Here is a 26,099-nt window from a genome sequence, read left to right as displayed (position 1 = left end):
ATTTGAACACATAACAGCAGTGATTATTTGGCCTATGTTTTGCCAAAAGTCTATGAAACTAGTTTCATTAATGAAGTTATGGTCTAGGGATGACTGACAAGGTCAATCAGAGCCTTGCTCATTACTTGTATGGGTGCACTCAGTGGTAATAGTTTGTAGCATGGTAATGAACACTCCTTTATGCAAATACTGTTTTGCGTCAGTAAGGGAAACCATTTGAACACATAACAGCAGTGTAATCATAATGCTTGCTGCACTGTGATTGTTGTGATATGAAAACTAGTCATCGAGTACCTGTAGTTCATCTTACACTATGGTGCCTGCATCCATACATGCCCAAATTTTAAAACATCCATAACTTTCTTCTAGATAAAGATTAGTACATCATTTTTGGACACCAAGTGGAAACTGACTTGACTTATAACATACTTGAAGGGTGAGGTCATGACACACCCCCTGGAAGCGTGGTTGATTAAACATCAAATATACGTTTTGAGAATTTTCTATGCTACCATTTATCTCAAGGTGCTATCCTTTCTTACAGATTCCCCTTCATATCACACAACTTTCACAGAAAATATTTTACATACAGAACAGTAGCCTTGATTTATAACAGTTTCAGTCACATTGATATCATTTTTATAAAAAGAAATTTTAAGCAGCATGCAAAAGCTATTGACTTACAATAAAGATCACAAGAATTTCAGTAAAATGTTCTTGAATCTCACAGAAGATATTTATTTAACACAAAACAGTAGTATAAAAGTAATTCCATGAAGTTTGAAAGGTCTTCTTTCCTCTTCCATCACATGCGTAATTGACAAGATTCATTTTGCATCGATCGCGTTCTCGTCTAGTCTCGTGCCCAGACCCCACCCACTGCGTTGAGTAGGGTCTAGTGACATTTGCAGGAGTCTTGGATCCTACGCCATTTTCTTTTCTGACCAATCAGACGCCTTGATTCAGGTACAACGCGATTTGATAGGCTGGAACTATGAAAATGGCCGACAATAACTATTATTATTATTATTTGTGTGTGTTGTGCAGAAATCAATGTGATTATAACGCACAGGTGTGATTGTGATAATTATCTAAGAGGGTACAAAACTGATCGTGTGTGGGGGAGTTGACTATATGAGGGGGGATTGAGTTCCACAGTTTGATTGTCGAGGGGAACTATGGATACAAATGCGTAAACAATATGGCAGAGGGCCCAAAAACATAGCGTAAGTCACCAGACCCTACTCAACGCAGAGGGTGGGGTCTGGGCACGAGACTAGTTCTCGTCCTGCTCCGCCGTTTTATTAAGTTGCAATCACGGGATACTACATACCGCATGATGTGCCATGACGTGTTGAGACCTTTGATGTTTATCGCAGCACTGTAGTGTAAACGGGGACAAAATTACAGCAGGTTTTCTAAGTATAAATGAAGAATTTAGCTTTAAATTTTAAAGCAATGTTTAACACCTTGCTACTGTTCAAGAAAGAAATCTTTGGTACCGGGCATCGCGATCACCAATCTATAAGGAATAAAATGTGGAAATAGTGCAAGCGAGTGTAGAATTTGAATGGAATGGTGTAAAATCTAATGCGTAAGTCTTGGGCATTTATGGATGCACGCACCATATGATTTTTAACCTTTATTACTACTGACACTCATATTAGCATTGCCACAGACCACACAGGATCAGTAGCAGTTTAAACCAAAATCAAAAATTAAAAAAAAGTGTGAATATTTGACTAGATTTGGAAAAACCAAAAAACAAAATTTAGCACTGGTTAAGGTCACTGTGTATGTCTCCCTACATTTTTCATATAGCCCAACAGAAATCAGGCCACATCATAAATAATTCCACATTACATTTTCTGTTCATATAATTTTCTGTTAATATCTTGAACTTTCCTATATACGCTGTTGTCCTCTTTGTTTAGATCAGAATCACCATCACAAGTGTATGTAATTCTTAGATAGGGGAGGTGGCATTTGCCCCAAATTCCCCATCCTGGATCTGTTATTGATAGTGTGTATAGCTATGTACTACAAGTGCATGCACTAGGTAAAATACAGCAGTAGCTTAACAGTGCAGCTAATTTGAGTTATTGTGCTTCACATTATGTAGAAGGGTATTCTTTCTAGCAAGGTAACAATGGCTGTTGTACACATTTCTTGTTTTAATGAGTCTGTGTAAAAAGAAGTAGTTATGGATTTTAGGCCTCAAAGACAAGATTCTATGAAACCACCCCAACCAACTGAATGCTTGCTTGCATGTTTGTGCATTAAAAGTAGGATGAACATCTTTCAGTTTCTTTGGATTATAAACTTCATGGCATTCCTTATGCTTATGACTTTTATGGTGGAAAGAGTCGATGATTTTAATACTGTCATCCACATAATTTATTGTTGTAAAATGGAGGGAGATTCAACTCCCGCTTTGCCACTCTCATCCATCATTGTCTCAGTATTGCATGCCACATGCAATAAATAGCTACATCCTTCCACTTCTCCAATGGAATATTCTTCAGTTTATTCTGGACAAAATTTGTGGGACAAATGTCACCTCCCCCCTCCCATCCTTTGTGGAGTTGCAATACTTCTTTTGATTGAAATACTAAACCAGTAAACCTCATACTAAACCTTGTCAGGTCATAATCGATTTATGAAACTCATAAAAAATGTGTACTACTACCATTTATTGCAAACTCACCTAAAACAGAAGTCAAAGCAACGGTGAATGTCAAACTGTCACCCAGCACCTTCGTGTGTACTAAGCACCTCTAATAATAAATATCTTGTGGAGTTTATTTATATATTTATTATAAGCTTTACAGCATGGGTACAATGCAATACAACAATAGTGCAATTACAACCACAGAATGGACAGAAAAGTAAAATCAGTCCATGCTGAGAGAAATGTAATGGTAGGGATACTAAGAATACAATAAACTACAGGTAGTGCATAGTTCCATATTTTAGCAATTCTATTAAAATAAAATTTGTTGCTGAGAACATTTGAGCTTCTTGTGTGCTGTAGTTTATGGTTGTTAGCTAGTCGAGTGTTACCAGATATAAAAGTAACAAAGCTATTAATATTGAAAGCATCTGATGGAAATTTGATAGATTTGATAAGGAAGATTACATCATTGATGTCAAGATCTTAAGCTTTAACAAACGGGTTTTATAGTCACTTGAGTAATCGTTCAATATGAACTTAGTTGCACGTCGCTGAATTTGTTCAATTAAGTTAATAATATTATCTTTTATCAGGTGTGGCTTCCACAAAATTCTGCAGAAAAATAGTTAAGAATGGACTAATGAAATATAGAGGTGTTTCTTTGCTTGTACATGAATATATGAAGAGAAAGATCGGCGTAGTAGACCTAATATTTTGTAGGCTTTGCTAAGAATATTATTGTAGTGAGCTTCCCACAATAAGTTGGAGGAAATCATTATTCCTAAGTCTTTGTGAGTACCCACTCTAGAGATGGTACTGGATCCAATAGAGTATGTGGTAAATTGTGCCTTGAAACTCATACGAAATATCTTAGATAAATTGGACAGTAAATTTGTGCCAACACTCCAAATATTAAGTAAGTTAAGACCTTCTTGCAGTTGAATAGAATCTATTATATCCCCAATAGTCTTGTAACAATTAGTGTCATCGGCAAATAATACTAGTATAGAAGAAAGAACTTGCTGAGGCTGATCATTTATACAAATGAGGAACAAAAAAGGACCTAGTACACTTCTCTGTGGAACACCAGACAATACTGGAAGAAAATCTGAATATTTGTTGTTTATCTTAATGCATTGTTTTCGATGTAAAAATAGTGTCAGAACCATAGCCATAGATTTCCAGTAATACCAATTGACTTTAATTTTAAAAGAAGCTGATTATGAGATACATTATCAAATGCCTTTTGAAAGTTCAAGTATATTATATCAGTTTGTTGAGGAGTATTTATAATAGTATTAAAAACAATAACAAGTTGTTGGATAACCTATCTGTGTTTTAGGCAAATTGTGAACAAGAAAGGTGTTTGTGGACGTGTCCAATAATTTTGTCATAAATCAGTTGCTCAAGCACTTTTGATGAATTGCATAATAATGATATCGGCTGATAGTTAGTAACTGATGTTTTGTCACCGGGCCTAAAAATCGGGACAATGCAATGAATGCACCATTCTGAAGGTCACAGCAAAGTATGTTGTCAAAGGATGAGATTGTACAGGTAATGGAAAGGTTTGTAAAGCGATATAGTACAGCCCTTCAGGACTTTAGGTCCAATGTCATCTATTCCCACAGCTTTACAGGGGTTGAGTGAGTTAATGTGTCATGTTCAGAGATAGTTCTGGAGTCAATTTGCTGGTCAATGTTGTTGTCCATTGTATTGTCTACAGGTGGAACACTATAGTACTGCTAGTGGTGAAGACTGAATAGAAGTAATTGTTAAACATAGTGGCTTCACTGATATCATCCATATCAGTGTAGTCATTATGAAAGAGTCTCTGTGGAATATGATCAGATTTAGTTAAGTCTTTTATGTAATGAAATATTTTTGTTTGATTTGCAGTAGCAAAATCTTGTATAAACTTAGATTCATAGGCAGATTTTGCTGAGTATTATAGCCTTTAAAACAGCTTTCAAGACTTCACAAAGCCAAAATAACAAAATTAAGCAGTGATACAACACCATGAGGTGAGCTTCAAAAATACAAGAGAATTTTCTGTCCCTAACTACCTACAACTTAGCCTGCCTGTTTGTGCCCCCCCCCTTCCCAGCTCCTGGATCCGCCCTAACTATAACAATTTACATTGCTGATTTGTATTAATAAATGGTGTATATAATGATCTTTGAAACACTTTACTACTCAGCCATGGAAAGCTGGAACATATACATACAATACATCATAGCATGCGTGTTTGTGTGTGTAAGTTTCAAGCTAATAGATTAGTTTAATGTGCAATCAGTCTTTAGTGAAATCAGATGATTGGAAAGGCTATAAGAGTACTTTTTGAAGAGCCAGTCACATAGCTACATTTTAACTTGTCACAGTTGTCTGGCAAATGGACAATCAAACATGTGACTGTCTTTTGGAAACAGCCTACCGGTAAAATATCCTGTCCCTGCTGGATTTCCATAGAGTGGCAACTACTCTGAAAATCATATTGCCCGATGATTGATGCAGCCGTTCATTATTGCATGCAGCTTTACAATGTTCAGAATCAACAGAAAACTGGAGACCTGCACAATATCTTCAGTCTTTCTTTCTGCTGTTGATTCTGGAGACCTGCACAATATCTTCAGTCTTTTTTTGTACAGTTACCATCTTGGGGTCTGTAACATTATGTAAGTACATTTTTTACCTTGCTGTTGTGTGTGGGAAGGTTTAATTTTAATGTTTGTTATGCAAAACTCTAATATGAGTGTATACCATTTCAATCTTGTCTATATATTGTGTGAATGGTGACCAAACAACAGAGGCATAATCCAAGACCGGTTTAATATATGTAAAATAAGCTAAAGATTTGACACAAAGTGAACACTGGCTAAGGTTTCTTTGTAATAAAGCTAGAATAGAATTTGCTTTAGTGATAATGTCAATATATTTTGACCAAGAAATATTTTGGCTTATTGTAACTCCTAAATATTTTGCTGAGCAAAGGTGGGGTCTATTCTTCAGAACGGAATGGAATGATGGACTAAACCATGGAACGGAATGCTTTCTCAAATTGAAGCTAGCAACTTACCATTGCTGAAACTGCCCTTACAAGTTATCAGTGCACCTCCAGTGGGTGATTAAACATAAGATAAGGATCGATTGTGGGTTCTTGTTGGTTGTCATTAGTAATGAAGTATTAATTGTGGGATGAGCTATTACAGTATCAGTGATGTTCATCCATGGTTCATCTATGGATATATCAAGAAGGGCACTTTATAATTATGTGAGCTGTTTAACTTATTTTGACTTTAGAAAACAGTCTGGGCCAGCTTTTCAAGTCATAAGTCAGTGTACAAATAAAGCAAGCAGGAAGACACTGGTAACAGAAAAGAGCCAGCTGAATTAAAACTTGAAGAGTTTTGTGCAGTGTGAGAAATAAATATTTTGGCAGACCGCAAGGAGGCTATATTCTGTAAACATCACTGAAGTGTATGCATGGAGTTATTAACAGCCGGTGCAGTGGACTAATACCATGTTCAATAGTGAGCTGATGTTTTTCTGTTACACAAATTCAAGGATGTGTCTGACTGCTAGCCTTGAATCAGGCTAAATTCTATAACTCCAAGATCAACCAAATCTCAATTGTAAGCCTTCTATGCATGTGAAACCATGCCCATAGCCACCAGGCAAACGTGATTTGGACCAAGATGTGTGTTTGTGTAATTTCAATAATTCTAGTCAGACCTGAAATGGAACACTCACATTAATTACATGCCGCCTAATAATCCTAGGATTTCTTAAGTGTAACATTTCACATGCTTCACTTCAAACAAAACAGGTTAAATTTGTTCGTCTATTTTCGAGTGATTCCCAGTCCAGCTGGTCCATGAAATTACAGTGGGATCACATGTATTTGTTATAGTGCGGGCTGCTCTGTGTTGGATCTACTCTAGAGTTGAGATCTCAAGGTGTACCAACACTGTTGTAGCATATTTAAGTGGAGGACAAATGAATACAGTAATGCTAGATTATTTATGTATACAAATTTTTCATGGAATTGGCATCCCATTTTGATTTGTACCTCCACTTTGCAATATATTCAAGAAGTTATCACCCTTTTAATCTCCACCACTGTCGTTAATTAACCAAGATCTCACCAGGCTTTGTTTTCAACTACAATTTTGCTTTGGAACAATAATTATCTAAAGGCTCTAATTCATATTAAATATTTATATTTGTAATTCACCTTATTGTAGTTGTACTAATTTTATTGATTTGTCTGTATTTTTCTTCATTTTCATTTGAAATTGTACAGTATAGGTAAATTTTCTCTCCTATCTTATTCCAGGATTTTAAGAAAAATTTAATTATTTGTATACAGGCTCAAAATTGAGAAAATATATAAGGAAAGTGAATTAATATTATACAGTCAGTTTGCTTTTGGATATTTAATATCTCCAACCACAACAAAAATTTGATGAATCCATGCATCTCATCACTGGTCGTCTGAACATTTTGAAAGTGATACCTCACTTAATCAACCACATATTCTGTTTATTAGACTGAATAAAGTCATGATCACCTAGCCTTTTCCTGTCACCAGTAACTTTCTAGTTAATTTCTCTGTGCATGGATTTTATGCTCTGAAACTGAAGAAATTGAGTGGTCTTCTTAACTTTTTATTTTGTCAAGATCAGCAGAAACAATTGACATCCAATCGGCTACTGTATTGTAGTAACAAAACTTGCCTTGGTCATGCAATAAATGAATTGAAGAGACTTGCTTGATATATCAGGTAGTAGAACAATCACTGCATGAGACAGTTATTAATATTTTATTATCCTATTTCATTTTCCTGGAGGCTCCACTGATAAGATGCAATTTCAGCAATGATAGTGGCTAGCCAAGCCACAAGTTTTGATTCAGAAAGCATTCCATTCTGTAAAATAGACCCCATCCTGGATTCAACTCATTACTCAGGCTGAGATAGGCATTAGTCCACTACTCTGTTAATGAATCATTGATGTTCACACAATATAGCCTCCTTGAGGTATCTGAATGTTTGCTCCTCACACTGCACAAAATTCCTTTAGATTCTGCTTAGACTGAGTTGATTCAGCTTGTCACCATATTTATTTGCATTTGTATTTTAAGGATAAAGGCTTATGCCTGTAGCTATACATCCGATATTGTTTCCTTTGTAGTGTAGCTACTGATTTATGACCGATTAGAAACTGAGGCTGGGCCGGCCCCAGACTGTACATTCTAAAGTCACATTAGTCATGCATTAAGTTCCGTAGCTACTTGATATATCCGAAGATGAACACATTGAGTCAGCTATTAATTCCCACAATTAATACTTCGTTACTAATAAGAACCCACAATCGATCCTTAAATTCATTTTATCTTTCTTGGGGTGCATTTGCCTGGTGGAAGTGCCACCGATAACTTGTACAGCAATGGTAAGCTGCAAGCTTCAATTTGAGAAAGCATTCCGTTCCGTTCCGTAGAATATACCCCACCCTGAGGTAACTTCGCGTATGGTCCCTGAACTTGTAGCTACGTAGTTGATAAAGGTTGTTTTTTTGCTAGTTATATCTAGGTGTTCGCATTTGTTAAGGTTGAGAGACATAATTAAGCCAGGTTGTAGCCCAGTTGACTAGTTTAATTAAGTCTCCCCCTTTCCACCCACTGAAAGGGTTAAAGTTTAGCCACATTATTTCCGTAAACATTTCATTCGAGCTTATGCACTTGTCAATTTCATGCCCCACCCCCCCACCCCCGAGCGTCCCCACACCCCAGGTGGGGATTTGACATTGCTTCTTGTCCCCACCCCTGGGGCAATTGACATTTGTGACCAGGTCTGCGAAAACAGGGCATGTGGGCACAAACTACACACCATTGCTCTATAGTTCATATCTCTGTACTGGAAAAGTATATTTCCATTCTGTAACTTGCATCATGATGCCAATTAAATGCTTACTAAGAGCTGAAAATTGCAATGCCATAGCATAATTATACAAAACGTTATGAGTGATGAAAGTGTGAAAAAGTAGGCAAAAATCATGTGCCCACATGCCCTATTATCGCAGGCCCAGTCACATTTGTCCAATTCACTGACCGGTTTTCGGTAGTTGCATTTCTAAACAATAAAATCGCACTTGCTATAGCTATACAGGGCAGGTTTATTACTAGGCCAGGCCAAGTTGATTGACAGTTTATCGTCCGGGATATTTGAAAAAGTCATGCGGGCGGGAGGTCATTTTTCATATTTCATAATTTTTTTAACATGGAAAAACATTTAAAAAATAGCTTCACACAGTTGCTAGCTACTTTAACAATGATTGCAGAGCTTATTTGATTACGTCACGGTTAATACTTAGCTATTCGTTTATGCAATCTCCCTATAGAAATCCATTTATTGAAGGTACTAACAAGACCAGGCTGGGAATAATCGTCACGTTTGTTGCACACACCATGTTTTATATACAAAACGAGTTCAGAAGCGTAAGCAATGATTATCACGTGAGAAATAATGAATTATGAAATTATTGCTCTATTCCTAAAAACCCATGCGGGCGGTGACGATAAACTGTGAATTAATTTGGCCTGGCCCTAGTTACATGCATGAAATATGTGCTTAGTCACCCTTGAGGTGTCGTCAAATCCCCTACTATAGGGGTGGGGATGTTCTATACCATATGCGTATTTTGTACCATACGCGTATGGTACATACCATATGCGTATACGCGTACGGTACAACCATACGCGTATGGTACGGAAAATCGTACCATCTGAGTATAGCTAACCTGGTATGCGTATAATATCAAGCAGAAGATTTTTACACTGCCGTACCTATTTACTACGCCTGATGGCACTCTGCTTTCATTTCTGTTCGGGGAAGAGAGGGGGGGGAGGGGCTAGTCTTTCTGTTCATTTCATTTCATCAAAGTATATCTGACATTTCATCAAAGTATCTGACAGTTCCACAAAATACATGCAATAGAGCCATCACCCATATAATTATGATGGTTTATGTAAGCACCTGTGGATTATTTTCTTGATGTCTTCTGACTTTTGTACATATTGATTTATTGCCTCTTCCTGCTGTCTACTGCCTTATTTGTCATGGATTTCCATCTTGCATTTTTATAATAAATGACTTCATTTATCCACAGTGTAATTGATTTGAAAGTACACAAGCTGGTATACTGTATGTGTTCTCTAGAATATAGTTGAGTTTAAATGACCAGATTTGTGAAAAGGTACCTTTTCCACACATTTTACATACCAGCAAACAAGATGATGTAACAATTGACTCCTTTCACTGATAAACTTGCTCTTAGTATCAAAATGCAGATAGATACTAGTAGCTACTGTACACTCATGGATAATTGCATGCAGGCATGTGCAATTATAAGGTATATGTTCAAAAACTTATGAAACCCCGAATTTCAAAATATGCATGGGTCAAATTTTGTCTGTGAAAAAGGTATACCTTTTTGCAAATCCAGTCACAAATTATCTATCTGTTGCATAGCAACTGCACACACTGACAACATGTGGTAAATTTTAATTTTTGTTTCTTCTTCCACGCAGTACATTGTGGCTGCAATTGCTACACATATATTGCTTCTTATTGAATTCATGATCCATTGTTGATACAATGAAAATTCAAAAACTAGGCCATTATTACAAATGCTACTCCTCCTTCATATCTATAATAGAGTTAATGATGTAATGTAATGATTTGACATGATGTAATATAATGTAATTTATGCATACCTGTAACATTAATATTGTGTACTGTAGTTGTAACAGTTAGTTGTTATTGTGTATACTTTCAGTTATTGATTAATAATATTATATACAGTAGTCTGTTTTGCCTATATAAATGGTCTGCCTACACTTCCCTACAATTAGAACAATACCCACACATAATATTTATGTGTTTACAAATACTCCTGAAGATAGTCAAAGATTAGTACAATAATTAAAAGCTATATAGAGTGTATTACCCAAAACTCTACTATATTGGTTTCTCTATACTTGTATATATGAACTTTGTAAAAATGTGTTTGGGTTTAAAGGTGCCAAATTATCCCTTCAACATAAAACAAGAGCAGTATGCTCCTTGTCTTACTCAGAAACTGAAATTTGAAGTTTGATCTTCTAAAGCATTATTTAGGACAAAAGACATTCATTTCTTTTAGGCTGTAGAATTGTGCCAGCATATTGATATTCACGATTTTTCAATGAATATAACTGGAATGCATAGTGATATAAACGCTAAGCCAGTAGAGGTAGCATTGTAGCTATAAATATAAACATAAGATTTTGATATAATTATCCATATACTGCATTCTGATTGGTTACAACATAGCAACCATATTAAATAATTTTCATCCATTGGCAAATGGAGCCAATTTTTTCAGGCATATATATATTATTTCATTAAAATTAATATTTATTCTATTGTTGCTACATATAATCTATTGTTTACCTTTAATTTGTTAGTACACTAGCTTCCACTTAAAAATGGATATTTATGCCTGGTGGCACTAAAGGTATGTTGAACAGACAATTTTAATCAGATGAGCTCGAGAAGTACAATGTATAATGATTGCTCAAACAGAGGAAGACCTGGAGAATGCTGATACAATAACATTGAGGGAGGTAGCAAAGAGATATAACTGTAGAGAAAGTAATGTTTTTAGTTTGCAAATTAATGTAAATCTGCATGGCTGTAGCTTAATATAGCAACATTAGACATGCTATACTCTAACACTGATGTGCATAGTAATTAATTGTGCAATAAATTTTTTTAAACTGTAGTTCGCTGAATCTTTGCTATTGAATGAGGCATGTACATTGCCTGCTGAGATGAAGTAGGAAAACATAACATGGCAGAGATTTTATGGTGAGTTTATGAGTTCTAATGTATAGTTCAGTAATGAATGTATATTAAGTAGCATTGTTTTATTATTGTTAAGTGCGTTGTATAGCTACTTGCTACTTACTGTCATGCTTGTGGATGGGAAGACAATGTGTTTAGCTACTCTTATATGAATGTACTCTTTAAAGTTAACAACATCCACATTAATTTGTGCTTGTAGGTCCAGTGTGATGAATATACTATTTACAGTATGTATAAACAAGAAAAGTACGTAAACAAGAAATTGGATCTTCAAAAGAAGAAGAGTGTACATAGTGTATAAAAATGCAAATACAGTGAGGAGCCATGCTGCACAACTGATGACACTTACGAAGTTCATTTTTCCAGTTATTAGCTTTGCACAAGCAGTATATGTATATATGTATAATTCAGTTAGAACTTACTAGCTACCATGCATGTTGTAATTGCTCTCCTTGCTTATTTACCCAATTCTGTTGTAAATTGTCAGTTATCCACACTTATAATTGAGTATATATATATAAGACCATCTGCATGCTTCTGATAGCTACTGTATAAAGCAGCATACATGTATAGTACCATTTATGCAAAGTTCTGCAGACAAAGTGAGATCATGTACATAGATTTAGGTACATTATAGTATAGAACTATAGTGGGAAATGCATGGGCATGCATGGCAAGGATAAAATGCATGCAGTGTGCTGATGAATAAATTTATAGTTACAGCTCAGTAGTAAGCAGATTATTGTGTTGTGTTCTAAGTTTGCTCAGCTAGAAATGCTTGTAAAGACATCCCATTGTAGCTAGGTGATGGCAAGGCTAGAAGATACTGAGAAAAGGCATAATACGCATATGGTACGTACCATACGCGTATGTCTATACCGTACGCGAATGGTACGGAAAATCGTACCGTACGCGTATGGTATATACCATACGCGTATATACGCGTACGGTACAAAATACGCATATGGTATAGAACAGGGACATAGTGGGGATTTGACAGCCGATTTTGCCCCAGTAGTGGGGAATTTGACACCACGATTTGTCAAATCCCCTGTATTCCCCCACCCTCTCCGGGGGTGGGGCATGAAATTGACAAGTGCATTAGCATACTAAATAGTAGCCAACTATGTCGCTGTCACAGGAAGCAGCTGCTGATGCTACAACAGGCTATGCAAGAGATACTGTGCTCACCGCTTCACAACAGAATGGATCAAATTTTGGATGTAACAGAGTAATAAATGTTATCCTTATCTTCCTGTTCATCGCTGCTATCGCCCACGGTCTTGCAAGTCACATGTATCGCTTCGATGTGGCATAAGCACGAGGAAATTAAGCACGAGTGGGATTGTACCGACGAGAAATGCTCCCCGCTATTCATCAAGTTTGAGGACGAAACCCATGGAGAATTTGGAGATAATATATACTGCTATGCCGTCGTGTATGGCTCAGGGGCTTCAGCACTGTGTTCACTAGCAATGGTAATACTGCTACCAATTCGAATTGTGAAGTACAAAAGGTAATTTTAGCTGTGTATAATTAAAGTAGTTCACCACTGTCTCATCAGCCACTCTCTCAGTTTTGATGCAGGTTGGCTGACATATTTTCTATTAGGAAGTGGTTACTCAGTGAACCGAAAGTTTTTTTCAGTATTTTCGCGTCTATAGTGGTTGCCCAGAGCATTTGACTTTAGGGGACGCGTCTAGTACAGCGTTGAAACCGGGTCACTACTGTTGGCCCGCGCCGGATGACCCACTGACCCGGATAGCAATCACATGCAGGATTTTGACCCGGATTAATTTAAAGTGAGGCGTGCGCCAACCACGTTTTGAATGCCGACTATAGCGCGTTAAGCACGAGGATGGCTATACTTAACGATGGTAGTCAGTGGGGATGATTCTACGTAAGTTTGCAAAAAGTATAGGCTTGAGCCAATTATGCTTTGAAAATTGCCTATTATGCTCTTGAGCAGTGCTCAAAAATCCAGCCTATATAGGAGATTATGCTCAACTGTTTTATTAGAGTATATCTGCACTTCCTGATTGCTGTATTAGAGTAAGTGACTGCTCTATTAGAGTATCTCGATCTTATTTCGATAAAGTGCGAATAATCAGTCAAGAACTAGTAAAAATAATAACACTGCAACGTTTTTTGATATGAAATGCAGTAATAATGTGCAGTGTGTTCATGTTGTGCAGTATTTTTGGCACGCGCATAGCGCGTTTTAATTAAACTCTTAAAAATCATCATAATATGCTGGCATAATGCTTGATGCTTTTTCCAGCCTATTATGCCGGAATAATTGGCGCAAGCCTAGCAAAAAGAGAGATACGTTTCCTGCAAGTAGGTGTGGCTTTGCGCATACCTATAACACACCATAATTTTAAAAGGTATGACACATTCCTGATATTATGGCTACCAGTGCAAGACACTGGTAGACCTTCAGTTCTGTAATTTAACCATTTAAGCTCTTAGATTTTGTTAAATTTTTGCTTATTGATCTGTACAGTCCTGTAATAAATGGTCGTACCCATCTTGGCATAAAAAGGTACTTAACCCCATGGGGCTCCCATGGGAAGATTTAACGTGAGCAGTCCCATGGGTCACTCATGGGAAGGAATAACATCACTATACCCTTGGATCACTCATGGGAAGATTTTACGTACTTTACACTCACGTAAAATGCTGGTAGAAGGTAGGAAATCCACTTGAGAGCCTTACTTTTGGGAAGATTTTACGTACCTTCATAAATCACGTGATACGAATGTCACGTGATGCAAAGTAATCACGTGAGCATTGTTAAATGAGATTCCTTGTTAAACAATAGTATTGTGTTGTGTGATCAAGGATTTTACTACCCTGGTACTGCTCTGCTTTAGAAATCCTCATGTTGCAAACCTCGTTGCAACATGATCACATGTGAGTGAGCTGCACTATATTGAAATTATTTTGAAAATATAACCATTGCATGCATGCAGCTATATTAATGATGTCTATGTCAGGATCACAGGTATATAACATGAAAACAGTCTGTTTGTCACAGTATACACTAGTGACTACACTTTCCCACTTCCGGCTTAGTTACTGCAATCTATGTCAGGATCATCAGGTAAAATAAAACAAGTCTGTTTGTCACAAGGAAAGTATACACCTAACTTCCCACTTCTTCCGTCATGTGAAGGTACTGTCCCTTTGCACCACTTTTCCACTCCTACTTTTATGGGAAACTTCATTTTAATGGTTTTCCCCATCAAACTCAAGTCAGGTGGGTTGTAGATGACATCGACATCATTCTGTGAGCTATATACAAATATATGCATGTAAATAATATCTAATCCAAAACAGCCAAGCTGTAAAAAAAGAGTGCGGCCCTCAAAAAGGCTATGGTGAAAAAAGATGTGAAATCCAAGAAATGGCTATAATGGTAGGTTAATGGTAAAAATTTTAATAACGACAATTCAGATGAATTTGGTGCCGCTTGGTCTTGGCACAAAATTCACCTGACATTGCTTCTTGTCCCCACCCCTGGGAAAATTGACAGTTGTCTAATTTACTGATAGATTTTTGGTAGTTGCATTTCTAAACAATAAAATCGCACTTGCTATAATTTTACTAGCTACAGGGCAGGTTTATTACTAGTCACATGCATGAAATATGTGCTTAGTCATCCTTGAGGTGTTGTCAAATCCCCTACTATGGGGGTGGGGACATAGTGGGGATTTGACAGCCGATTTTGCCCCCAGTAGTGGGGAATTTGACACCATGATTTTTCAAATCCCCTGTATTCCCCCACCCCGGGGGGGGCATGAAATTGACAAGTGCATTACTCATTTTTGTAATCATACTGCAGTTCAGCCTCAGTGTGAAGTTTTTAATCATAATAATTATACAACCAAATACTAAAGATAATAAGAAATGCCGGTCATACCTGTAAATAATAATCTAATCAAAAACAGCCAAGCTGTAAAAAAAGGTGCGGCCCCCAAAAAGGCCATGGTGAAAAAAGATGTGAAATCCAAGGTGGCGACCAAGAAATGGCTGTGATGGTAGGTTAATGGTAAAAATTTTAATAACGACAATTCAGGTGAATTTGATGCCAAGACCAAGTGGCACAAAATTCACCTGAATTGTCGTTATTAAAATTTTTACCGTTAACCTACCATCACAGCCATTTCTTGGCCGCCACCTTGGATTTCACATCTTTTTTCACCATGGCCTTTTTGGGGGCCGCACCTTTTTTTAAAGCTTGGCTGTTTTTGATTAGATATCACTTCTTTTTGTATTTGTATACTGCAAAGCCAGCCTATGGCTGGCTTTGGGGCTTTTTTAACCCATGTGTTTTTTTATTTCTTTGTAGCTGAACTCTCTACATGATGGTTTCTTTGTAGCTGAACTCTCTACAAGGTGACTTCTTCTAGCTGAACTCTCTACAGGGTGATTTCTTTGTAGCTGAACTCTCCACATGATGGTTTCTTTGTAGCTGAACTCTCTACAAGGTGACTTCTTTTAGCTGATCCCTACAGGGTGATTTGTTTGCAGCTGAACTCTTTAGGTGGTGATTTCTTTGTAGCTGAACTCTCTACAAGGTGACCTCTTCTAACTGATCTCTCTACAGGGTGATTTGTTTCTAGCTGAACTCTCTACAGGTGATTTGTTTGCAGCTAAACTCTCTACATGGTGCTTTCTTTGTAGCTGAACTCTCTACAAAGTGACTTCTTCTAGCTGAACTCTCTACAGGTGATTTGTTTGCAGCTAAACTCTCTACATACATGGTGGTTTCTTTGTAGCTGAACTCTCTACATGATGGTTTCTTTGTAGCTGAACTCTCTACAAAGTGACTTCTTCTAGCTGAACTCTCTACAGGGTGATTTCTTTGTAGCTGAACTCTCCACCTGATGGTTTCTTTGTAGCTGAACTCTCTACAAGGTGACCTCTTCTAGCTGATCTCTCTACAGGGTGATTTGTTTCTAGCTGAACTCTCTGCAGGTGATTTGTTTGCAGCTAAACTCTCTACATGGTGCTTTCTTTGTAGCTGAACTCTCCACATGATGGTTTCTTTGTAGCTGAACTCTCTACAAGGTGACTTCTTCTAGCTGAACTCTCTACAGGTGATTTGTTGGTAGCTGAACCCTCTACAGGTGATTTGTTTGCAGCTAAACTCTCTGCATGGTGCTTTCTTTGTAGCTGAACTCTCTACATGATGGTTTCTTTGTAGCTGAACTCTCAACAAGGTGATTTCTTCTAGCTGAACTCTCTACAGGTGATTTGTTTGTAGCTAAACTCTCTACATGGTGCTTTCTTTGTAGCTGAACTCTCTACATAACAGTTTCTTTGTAGCTGAACTCTCTACAAGGTGACCTCTTCTAGCTGGTTTCTCTACAGGGTGATTTGTTTCTAGCTGAACTCTCTACAGGTTATTTGTTTGCAGCTAAACTCTCTACATCCATGGTGGTTTCTTTGTAACTGAACTCTCTACATGATGGTTTCTTTGTAGCTGAACTCTCTACAAGGTGACTTCTTCTAGCTGAACTCTCTACAGGGTGATTTCTTTGTAGCTGAACTCTCCACCTGATGGTTTCTTTGTAGCTGAACTCTCTACAAGGTGACCTCTTCTAGCTGATCTCTCTACAGGGTGATTTGTTTCTAGCTGAACTCTCTACAGGTGATTTGTTTGCAGCTAAACTCTCTACACGGTGCTTTCTTTGTAGCTGAACTCTCTACAAGGTGACTTCTTCTAGCTGAACTCTCTACAGGTGATTTGTTTGTAGCTAAACTCTCTACATGGTGCTTTCTTTGTAGCTGAACTCTCTACATAACGGTTTCTTTGTAGCTGAACTCTCTACAAGGTGACCTCTTCTAGCTGATTTCTCTACAGGGTGATTTGTTTCTAGCTGAACTCTCTACAGGTTATTTGTTTGCAACTAAACTCTCTACATCCATGGTGGTTTCTTTGTAACTGAACTCTCTACATGATGGTTTCTTTGTAGCTGAACTCTCTACAAGGTGACTTCTTCTAGCTGAACTCTCTACAGGGTGATTTCTTTGTAGCTGAACTCTCCACATGATGGTTTCTTTGTAGCTGAACTCTCTACAAGGTGACTTCTTTTAGCTGATCCCTACAGGGTGATTTGTTTGCAGCTGAACTCTTTAGGTGGTGATTTCTTTGTAGCTGAACTCTCTACAAGGTGACCTCTTCTAACTGATCTCTCTACAGGGTGATTTGTTTCTAGCTGAACTCTCTACAGGTGATTTGTTTGCAGCTAAACTCTCTACATGGTGCTTTCTTTGTAGCTGAACTCTCTACAAAGTGACTTCTTCTAGCTGAACTCTATGCAGAGTAATTTATTTGCAGCTGAACTCTCTACATGATGGTTTCTTTGTAGCTGAACTCTCTATAAGGTGACCTCTTCTATAGCTGAACTCTTTACATGGTGTCTAGTTTCTACCTGATCTCTCTACAGGGTGATCTGTTTGCAGCTGAAATCTCTACAGGGTTATTTGCTTGTAGCTGAACTTCTTACATTGTGTCTAGTTTCTAGCTGATCTCCACAGTGAGATTTGTTTGTAGCTGATCTCTCTACAAGTAGATTTGTGTGTAGCTGATCTCTCTGCAGGTTGATTTGTTTGTAACTGATCTCTCTACAGGGCAATTTGTTTGTAGCTGAACTCTCTATAAGGTGATTTGATCTCTCTGCAGGTTGATTTGTTTGTAGCTGAACTCTCTAAAGGGTGATTTGCTTGTAGCTGATCTCTCTGCAAGTTGATTTGTTTGTAGTCGATCTCTCTACAGGGTAATTTGTTTGTAGCTGAACTGTCTATAAGGTGATATGTTTGTAGCTGATCTCTCTGCAGGTTGATTTGTTTTAGCTGAACTCTCTACAGGGTGATTTGTTTCTAGCTGATCTCTCTACAAGTTGATCTGTGTGTAGCTGATCTCTCTGCAAGTTGATTTGTTTGTAGTCGATCTCTCTACAGGGTAATTTGTTTGTAGCTAAACTGTCTATAAGGTGATATGTTTGTAGCTGATCTCTCTGCAGGTTGATTTGTTTTAGCTGAACTATCTACAGGGTGATTTTTTTCTAGCTTATCTCTTGATTTGTGTGTAACTGATCTCTCTACAAGCTGATTTGTTAGTAGCTGATCTCTCTGCAGGTTGATTTGTTTCTAGCTGATCTCTCTACAAGTTGATTTGTTTGTTGCTGATCACTCTAAAGATTGATTTGTTTGTAGCTGAACTCTCTGCACAGTGATTTGTGTGTAGCTGAATTCTCTAGAGAGTGATTTAATTGTAGGTGAACTCTCTACAGGGTGCATGACTTGTTTATAGCTGAACTCTCTTTAGTGTGACTTGTAATGTTCTGAATCTCTACAGTGATATAATTGTAGCTTAATTCTCCACAGGGTGACTTACTTCTTGCTTAACTGTCTATAAGATTAACTGTTTGCAGCTGAAGTCCCTACAGAATAACTTGTAATGTAATAGAATTCTATAATGGAGTAAATAAATTAGCTGAATGCTCTATTAGGGTGACTGTTCTATTAGAGTATCTCGATCTCGCATTTGCTACACAGAGTTGGCTTTCGAATCATAACTCAGTAGTTTGTAATCCAATTCTTCTATACTACTGCAAGGACTTTCTATGAAGATTATTCCAGCTATACACCGATTTTCAGCTCATTGCTCTTAGCGGTTTGCCTAGTAGGCGTAAAAACTAATACTTTTTTTATTACTAAAAATCGATCGCGTAATTGTGACACAGGTTGGGTTTTTGTCATATCTCCGTGGTCTTAATCTCGATTCCTTTCAAACTACCAAAAGGCACTCCTACGATGGTTACTCCATCTACATAGCAATTTTCAGCTCATTCCATGAAGCCGTTTACCCTGTAGGCGTGACAACAAATCGATCTTGTTTTACGCGAATAATCGGTCATAACTCCTGAACCATTCATCGGATTTGCACCAAATTTGATGCTACGATGCGCCTTTGGACTCCCTTTCTGTGTGCCAAATTTCAAGGCGATCGGAGCACGCGTTTGCGTTTTATAACAATTTTTGCAAGTGTGCGAAAAGACGAAGAAGAAAAAAAAACGAAGAAAAAAAACGAAGAAAAAAAAACCTAACTTTGGCCGCTCATATCTCGGAAATGGCTTGAGTGATTTCCTTCAAATTTGGAATGTAGACTCCCCTAGCTGGTGGGCAACTCTGCAGCAAATTTGGTTTCAATCGGATAAGCCATCACCGAGATACAAAAGTGTGAAAATGACGTTTTCTTTCTTCCTGTCAATATACTCACGGTGTGGCGCGCCGGCTTCTTGGGCCGCACGACACACTATCGTGTGTCTTGATGAACAAATAAATGAAACTATACATAACAAGGCCTAAGGCTTTGCACTCAATAGAAATACACTCCATATAGAGAGTTATATAATGGAGGTGACAAAAATGGTACAACAAATTTTTCCCCGGGCTAGATGGAATTCCCTACCACCCCCAGCACAAGAGACAAGTGTGCTGGACATCACTAAATCAAATTCTATTTAACACTGATCAAAACAGTCAGCACATGACGCCCACTACAAAGCCAGCTAGATCACAAAGGAGTCCGTGGAGGGGTAGTGCTGGAACGGAATGGAACCAATTGGGGCGCATGTCAAGTAGAAAAATCATATTCACGGATTTTGCACCATTTTCAACTGCCACACAGTGACTATAGAATTGTGCTAGAGTTCGTTTCCTTCTACTTATAGGTATGCTAGAAATTACACTCTCGGTGTTTTTAGTTAATGCCCACCACGATCCAGCAAATTCTGTTTAATCCTGATGTAGAAATACTTCCTTATCATTCTAAAAGGTAAACTACTGTACTATTTTCATGTTATAGTCGTGTCCAAGCCTTCAGTAATAGTGAGGATGGTTTTCTGAAGTCTGCCAGCATTGACAATAATTTACGAGAGTTAACCACAGTGTATGTTAGTGGCTGTGAATTATATGCTTACAGTATAAAATAATGGTTAAGCAGGCGTAGGTGTTCACAAAATGTATTCACAGTGGGAATTAAATAGAAATTTCAAGCGAGCGATTTCTAGCATGCTTACAAGTAGAAAAAAACTAACTTTAGCACAAATCTAGTCACTATGTGATAGTAAGAAAAGGTGTACAATCTGCAAAAACAATTTATTAACTTGGTGCACACCCCGTTCCGGATTTTAGCAATACCCTCCGTGGAGTGATTGCAGCAGCTGCACAAGACGAGGAAGATTTGAGTGATTTTGAGCAAGCTGCATTGCAAGAGGAAGGCTACCAGCATGTCTTCCATGCCAATTGTTTTTATGTAAGTTTGTGCATAAAAGGGTATGGGTTGTTAGCATGTAGACACATGGTATGGACCATGCCTCATTTCACTTATATAAACCTCTTCAGGCCCTTCTTCTCAGCCATCAGAAGTTTTCTGTTGATAAAGCCCTTGGCTTCACCTTGGGTTTATCAAAAGTAAACTTCCTCTGACTTTGGAGTTGGGGTGTGCATGCATAAGTGCAATACACCTCGTAGCCATGATTTACATGTTTAATTAGACTGTACTTGGTCACATCCATCAAAACTATATACCGGTACTATAGGATTTTATATTGTTGGTCACTGTCTTAGATCCAACGCTTTCAGCATACTGGATGGGGTGGAAGCAACATTAACTGCACTGCTGACTTTAGCCATCAGTATGGTGATTTCCATAGGGAAGGCAGAAACCTGTGATAGTTTAAGGAAAGGCTATGAAGATTATTATAAAGAGAGGTTCATTATCACTACCAGATACAGTACATGAAATTGCCATGAAAATAACCATGAAATACCCATGAAAATACCTATGGTTTATCCCATGAATTTTAACATTTCATGGGTACTGCACCCATGAAATCTCTGCAACACCATGAAAGTACCATGATAATCTGATCTGGAAACGCATTTCATGGCCCATGAAACAACCCATTGTATACCATGAATTGACTTTCATGGTACATTTCATAGGGGAGATTTAACATTTCATGAAAAAACCATAGATGTTTCATGGCATACTTCTCTGGTAGTGTATGCTACTGTATAATAAGGGGAAAGTTTTGCTAGGCATGAGTTTTCCATTTTCACAGTTTCAAAGTAAACCATGAAAGTTTCCCCACTAAATTGAAATAATCTTATACGTGTTATTTACAGTTTTAAGCTTTACTGTGAAGTTTTACTGCAAATAGTCTTGGTAAACTTTAACCACAAAACTTCCCCATTATTTTATGGTATATGCTTTAGGTATATCATTATGACATTGTGTATCTAGTTTACAGTGAAATTTGTGCTAATATTTACCTGTATGGTGTTGCTGATGATGGGCATTATGTTGCAGTCAGGATTTACTATGCTCTGCTGGCATGTGAGGTGAGTTATTGCAAGGGTGGATAGAGGGGGTGCATCTCCCCTTCAAAATGTTATCTACAAGGCTAGTAGAAGCTGCCATGGGTAATGAAAAGATGGAAAGAACAAGAAAGGAAGAGCTAATTTCATCAACACAAGAGTGGTCAAAATTATATTTTAGGTGTAAAACTGCTAAAAGGTGCTAATATGTGACCCAGTCTGACAAAACCGGTCTTATTGCCCATGTCAGCAGATTCGATTTTTCACCCAGGACACAAAGCTACATGAATAAACTATCTGATTTTCCACAATCAAAATCAGCTACACTTGAGTGGTCTGGTTTTTCTGGCTGCTTCTCCCAAGCCCAGTGGCGATCTGTACGTGCGGTATGGAGCCTTAATGGAGCTCTGGTCAGCCTGGGGATGACTGTATGTGGCTGTACAGCCCTGTGGTGTTGAATAAGTACCTCTGCTGTGAATTTCCTTTCATTTTAGCCAATTTTGAGACCTCAATGGCCCAAAGCTTGGCCTAATTCATCCCTACGCCCTCCTTTTCAATTTTTGAACACCATCTTTCCCGCCTTCCAGGCCCCCGCCTCCCACCCATTTTGCAGCTCGCCTGATACAGTCAACCTCGGTTTATCTAAAATGGCGGGAAACTTAGTTGTTGGCTACTCGCACTGTGGAAGGTAAGAAATTGGTGCAAAACGTGTGAAAATTTGGTACACATAGCTTCAACCATTGGCGATCTACAACACTAAATACTTAAAACTGGCATTTCTCGATACTTTTAAATAGGCAATGAGCCCGGTTTTCCCAGACTGGGTCACATATTTGAAATAATCTAATAGAACAGTCAAATACTCAAATAGACATCCATCATTAAAAACTCTTGCAAACTATAAAGAACAAAGACCATTGTTTAATATGTTAAAAATTAAACACCTGTTCTTTGTTACCTGTGCACTGCTCTTTCTTTATTGTGCCAAACATCCTGCCATAAGGCGGTGCTTAAAATTTAGAATTTTATTATGTACCTTGAAACATAACCCATCAATTGTTCTTCTTGAAAGACTACTCTGAGAATAATTTCTTTTCTGGTTAAAAGTATAATGGGTAATTTCATTTTTAGCTACAGACTTGATACTTTGTTGAAATACTTCAGTTTCTTTTGTAACTAAACTATCAATTCTAGTAAATTTTAACTTAAGCATCTATAAAGTTAATACGACGACAACAGTGTCTAAGGCCGGTTGCATCCTTACCTTGATCAAACTCCACACATTTTCTATTATAGTATATACAGCAGCATAGCCCCAAAAATTATCTGAATTGTGCACTTTTAAATAAAACCATGAAAAATTCCACATATATAATGGTGTGCCTCACGACATGTATTTTTGATTATATAGTGACATCGCAGATTTGACCTTAGGTGACCTTCATGGCCATAGTTGCACAGAAATTTAGCCATTCTGTCTTTGTCTCCCTAAGGCAGTAATAAACTTGTCAGAACTTGGTACCAAAGTGAAAGTCTTGTTGACCAAATCAACTTGGATTTTATCTGAAGTTATAATTTATATAATTTGAAGTTATGGTTATTTTTATTAGCTGCAAAATTCACTTGTTGCTCATTGGGGCAGGTAAATTTCATGGGTAAAATAAGTGATCATAACTTTGGAATGAAATTGCTTATTTAACTTCAAAAAATAAAAACCAACCAACAAAACATTTACTTTGATATATACGTACCATGTTAATTAATACCTCAGGGAGACAAAACCATAAAATTAATGACCAATTTTCTGTGATAAAGGTCACCAAAGGTCAAACCTGTGATAGTGCTATATCAAAAATACATGTTATGAGACATTCTACTTGTGAAGTTTCATGGTTTTATGAAAAAAAAGCACACAATCTTTGCGTTGGCTATATTAACAAACGAAATTTGACCACTGTATAGTTATATCCTTTCTACTTGTGTGTGCTTTTAATAGGTGTACACATAAAGTTTTCTTTATCAACATGAATAACAAAAGTACACCATCACCTTAAATTCCAATGCTCCAAAGATGATACTTTGCAATAACCACAGAAATTCTCAGCCTCAGATAATTGCCCTTCCCTGATAAATAGATGCAGTAGAAAACTCTTTGTAAGCAGGTGTAACATAGACTCAGTAATATTGCAGGTTGCAATTTCATCTTTTAGTGTTAGTAGCTTCAGTATAGGCTAATAGAAATAGTTTACAGCTCCTGGAAACAGTGGCAAAGGAAGTAGTTAAAGGCTGCAGCACATGTTGCTGTCAGATTTTCAGTGCTGGACACTGGAAAGTGTTAATAAGAATAAGAAAATAGTTAAACTGGCTTACAATGTTCATAAAAGTTCAGTCAAAATTATTACAAATTTGAAATTCAGAGGGCTAAATTTACAAAAAAAAACCTCTGTAAGGGAATGCCCCCAGACCAAGCATGTATGCTAAATGAGCTTTGCACATTGTATTAGTTAACTAACTGCAGTAGTTGTATCAAACAGAGTGAAACAGTTGCAACTTTTCTTAGCCCCTGCTGTGTATACACATGCCTTTTGGAAATCCTAGATCCTCTCTTGGTTATTGTACACAATGGCAGATGTCTTTGAATCTTTGAATTCATTGTTATGTGTGCATTCCGAAGATATATGCAAGCTACAACACTACCTACTTAAAAACTGGCATTTCTCAATGTTTAAATAGGCAATAAGACCCAGACTAGGTCACACATTGTGACAACCATAATTTATTATCTTGATATCAATAATATTTTGATTATGTTATAGGACTGTTTTGTAAGCACAGTTTACATATTTGTTGACTTAATATCATGTAGTGCTCACTGTATCACTTCCCCAATTATTTTGATACCATTCCACAAGCTTTCTGTCTGTCTGTAGCTGGTATACAATAGATTACGAAGATTTACTATTATCTTGATACTAAAATAAAATTGTTGTCTTAATTACAGTCAATAATCTTTTGATCTAAATTACTAAATCATTTACTTCTCAAAATAGTCTTCTATTCATTAAGCGGTTGCTTTATTAGTCTAGTATAATTATGTGACTGTTCTATTAGAATATTTGACTGCTCTATCAATTTTTAACGAATTGTGCAAATTGCAGACTTTCCTATGAGCTTTATCCGAAATTGTCACAGACATAAAAATGGCTGCTGTAGTGTGGGGACATTCATAAAATTTGTATGGGCGACTATGGGAAGAAAATTTTTGAATGGCAATATCTCAGCCAAGAAGGAAGATATCGAACTCTAGCTAGCAGGTATGGCTATAGGACATTACAATAAGTGTGTAAAAGCAATTTTTGGTTGATTTTCAAAGCAACGCTAGATTCCTGTTCTTTCAGCTAATTTATAACCATACCTTCTTGTTAGAGCTCGATACCTTCAGTCTTCACTGAGATATCACTGTTCAAAAATTTTCTTCCCACAGTCACCCATACAAATTTTACAAATGTCCCCACACTACTGTGACAGCGGCCATTTTATGTCTGACGTAATTTCAGATAAGGCTCATTGTTAAAGCTTCATAATAATGACAGTGCAATTTCCAACTCCTACACGTGCCAAAATTATACTAGCATAATCACCACACCCCTAACAATGAATCAAAGAAAACCATAAGTTACATATAAATAATTAATCAAACTTAATTATGCCCATTTTATCAGAGATTTATGTGTAAATTATTGATAGATAACATCGTGGATGGCAATGGGAGTGATATCACTGATAGCTATCATATCTTGGAGTCGTGTGTTCTCTTGGGCTTCCAGGGAGTACTGCAGTTGGACACCTCAACAACCTTCAGCTCATCCTCTGCAAGTTAGACCACAACAGTCATATTATCGCCTGCAAAATGATGATTACGATGATGATAACAAACCAGATGACTATGTTACAAATGAACAATTTAACAGCTGAACAAATTTGTGACAAATGGGTGACTGTTATGCTACAGTATAGATAGTTAATGCATTTGATTGAACTGATTTACACAGCTTAATACACTGCATATATCATTAAATTTCCTAGGAATATCTTTAGTGATGAACTTTTCAGGTAACATTA

General features: G+C 37.2%; 1 protein-coding gene across 3 annotated transcripts in view; it reads left to right on the top strand.

Moving 5' to 3' along the window:
* The window catches only part of LOC136253966 (uncharacterized), a 27,261-nt gene extending 1,162 nt beyond the window's left edge, over positions 1–26,099 (top strand). Inside the window, exons 1-4 of one of the 3 annotated variants that reach the window (XM_066046619.1) lie at positions 12,687–13,095; positions 21,225–21,368; positions 21,911–22,001; positions 25,725–26,099. In XM_066046619.1, coding sequence (XP_065902691.1) covers positions 12,818–13,095; positions 21,225–21,368; positions 21,911–22,001; positions 25,725–25,952 — 741 coding nt within the window. In that variant the 5' untranslated portion in view covers positions 12,687–12,817 and the 3' untranslated portion in view covers positions 25,953–26,099. Of the gene's footprint in view, positions 1–12,686; positions 13,096–19,929; positions 20,911–21,224; positions 21,369–21,910; positions 22,002–25,724 lie in introns of those variants that run through there. The other 2 variants (XM_066046621.1, XM_066046620.1) reach the window with 2 other exon arrangements.

This window comes from Dysidea avara, chromosome 4, assembly GCF_963678975.1.
Source record: "Dysidea avara chromosome 4, odDysAvar1.4, whole genome shotgun sequence".
Lineage (NCBI taxonomy): Eukaryota > Metazoa > Porifera > Demospongiae > Dictyoceratida > Dysideidae > Dysidea > Dysidea avara.
Note: the sequence above shows the minus strand (reverse complement) of the source record. Positions and strands in the feature narration are given on the sequence as shown.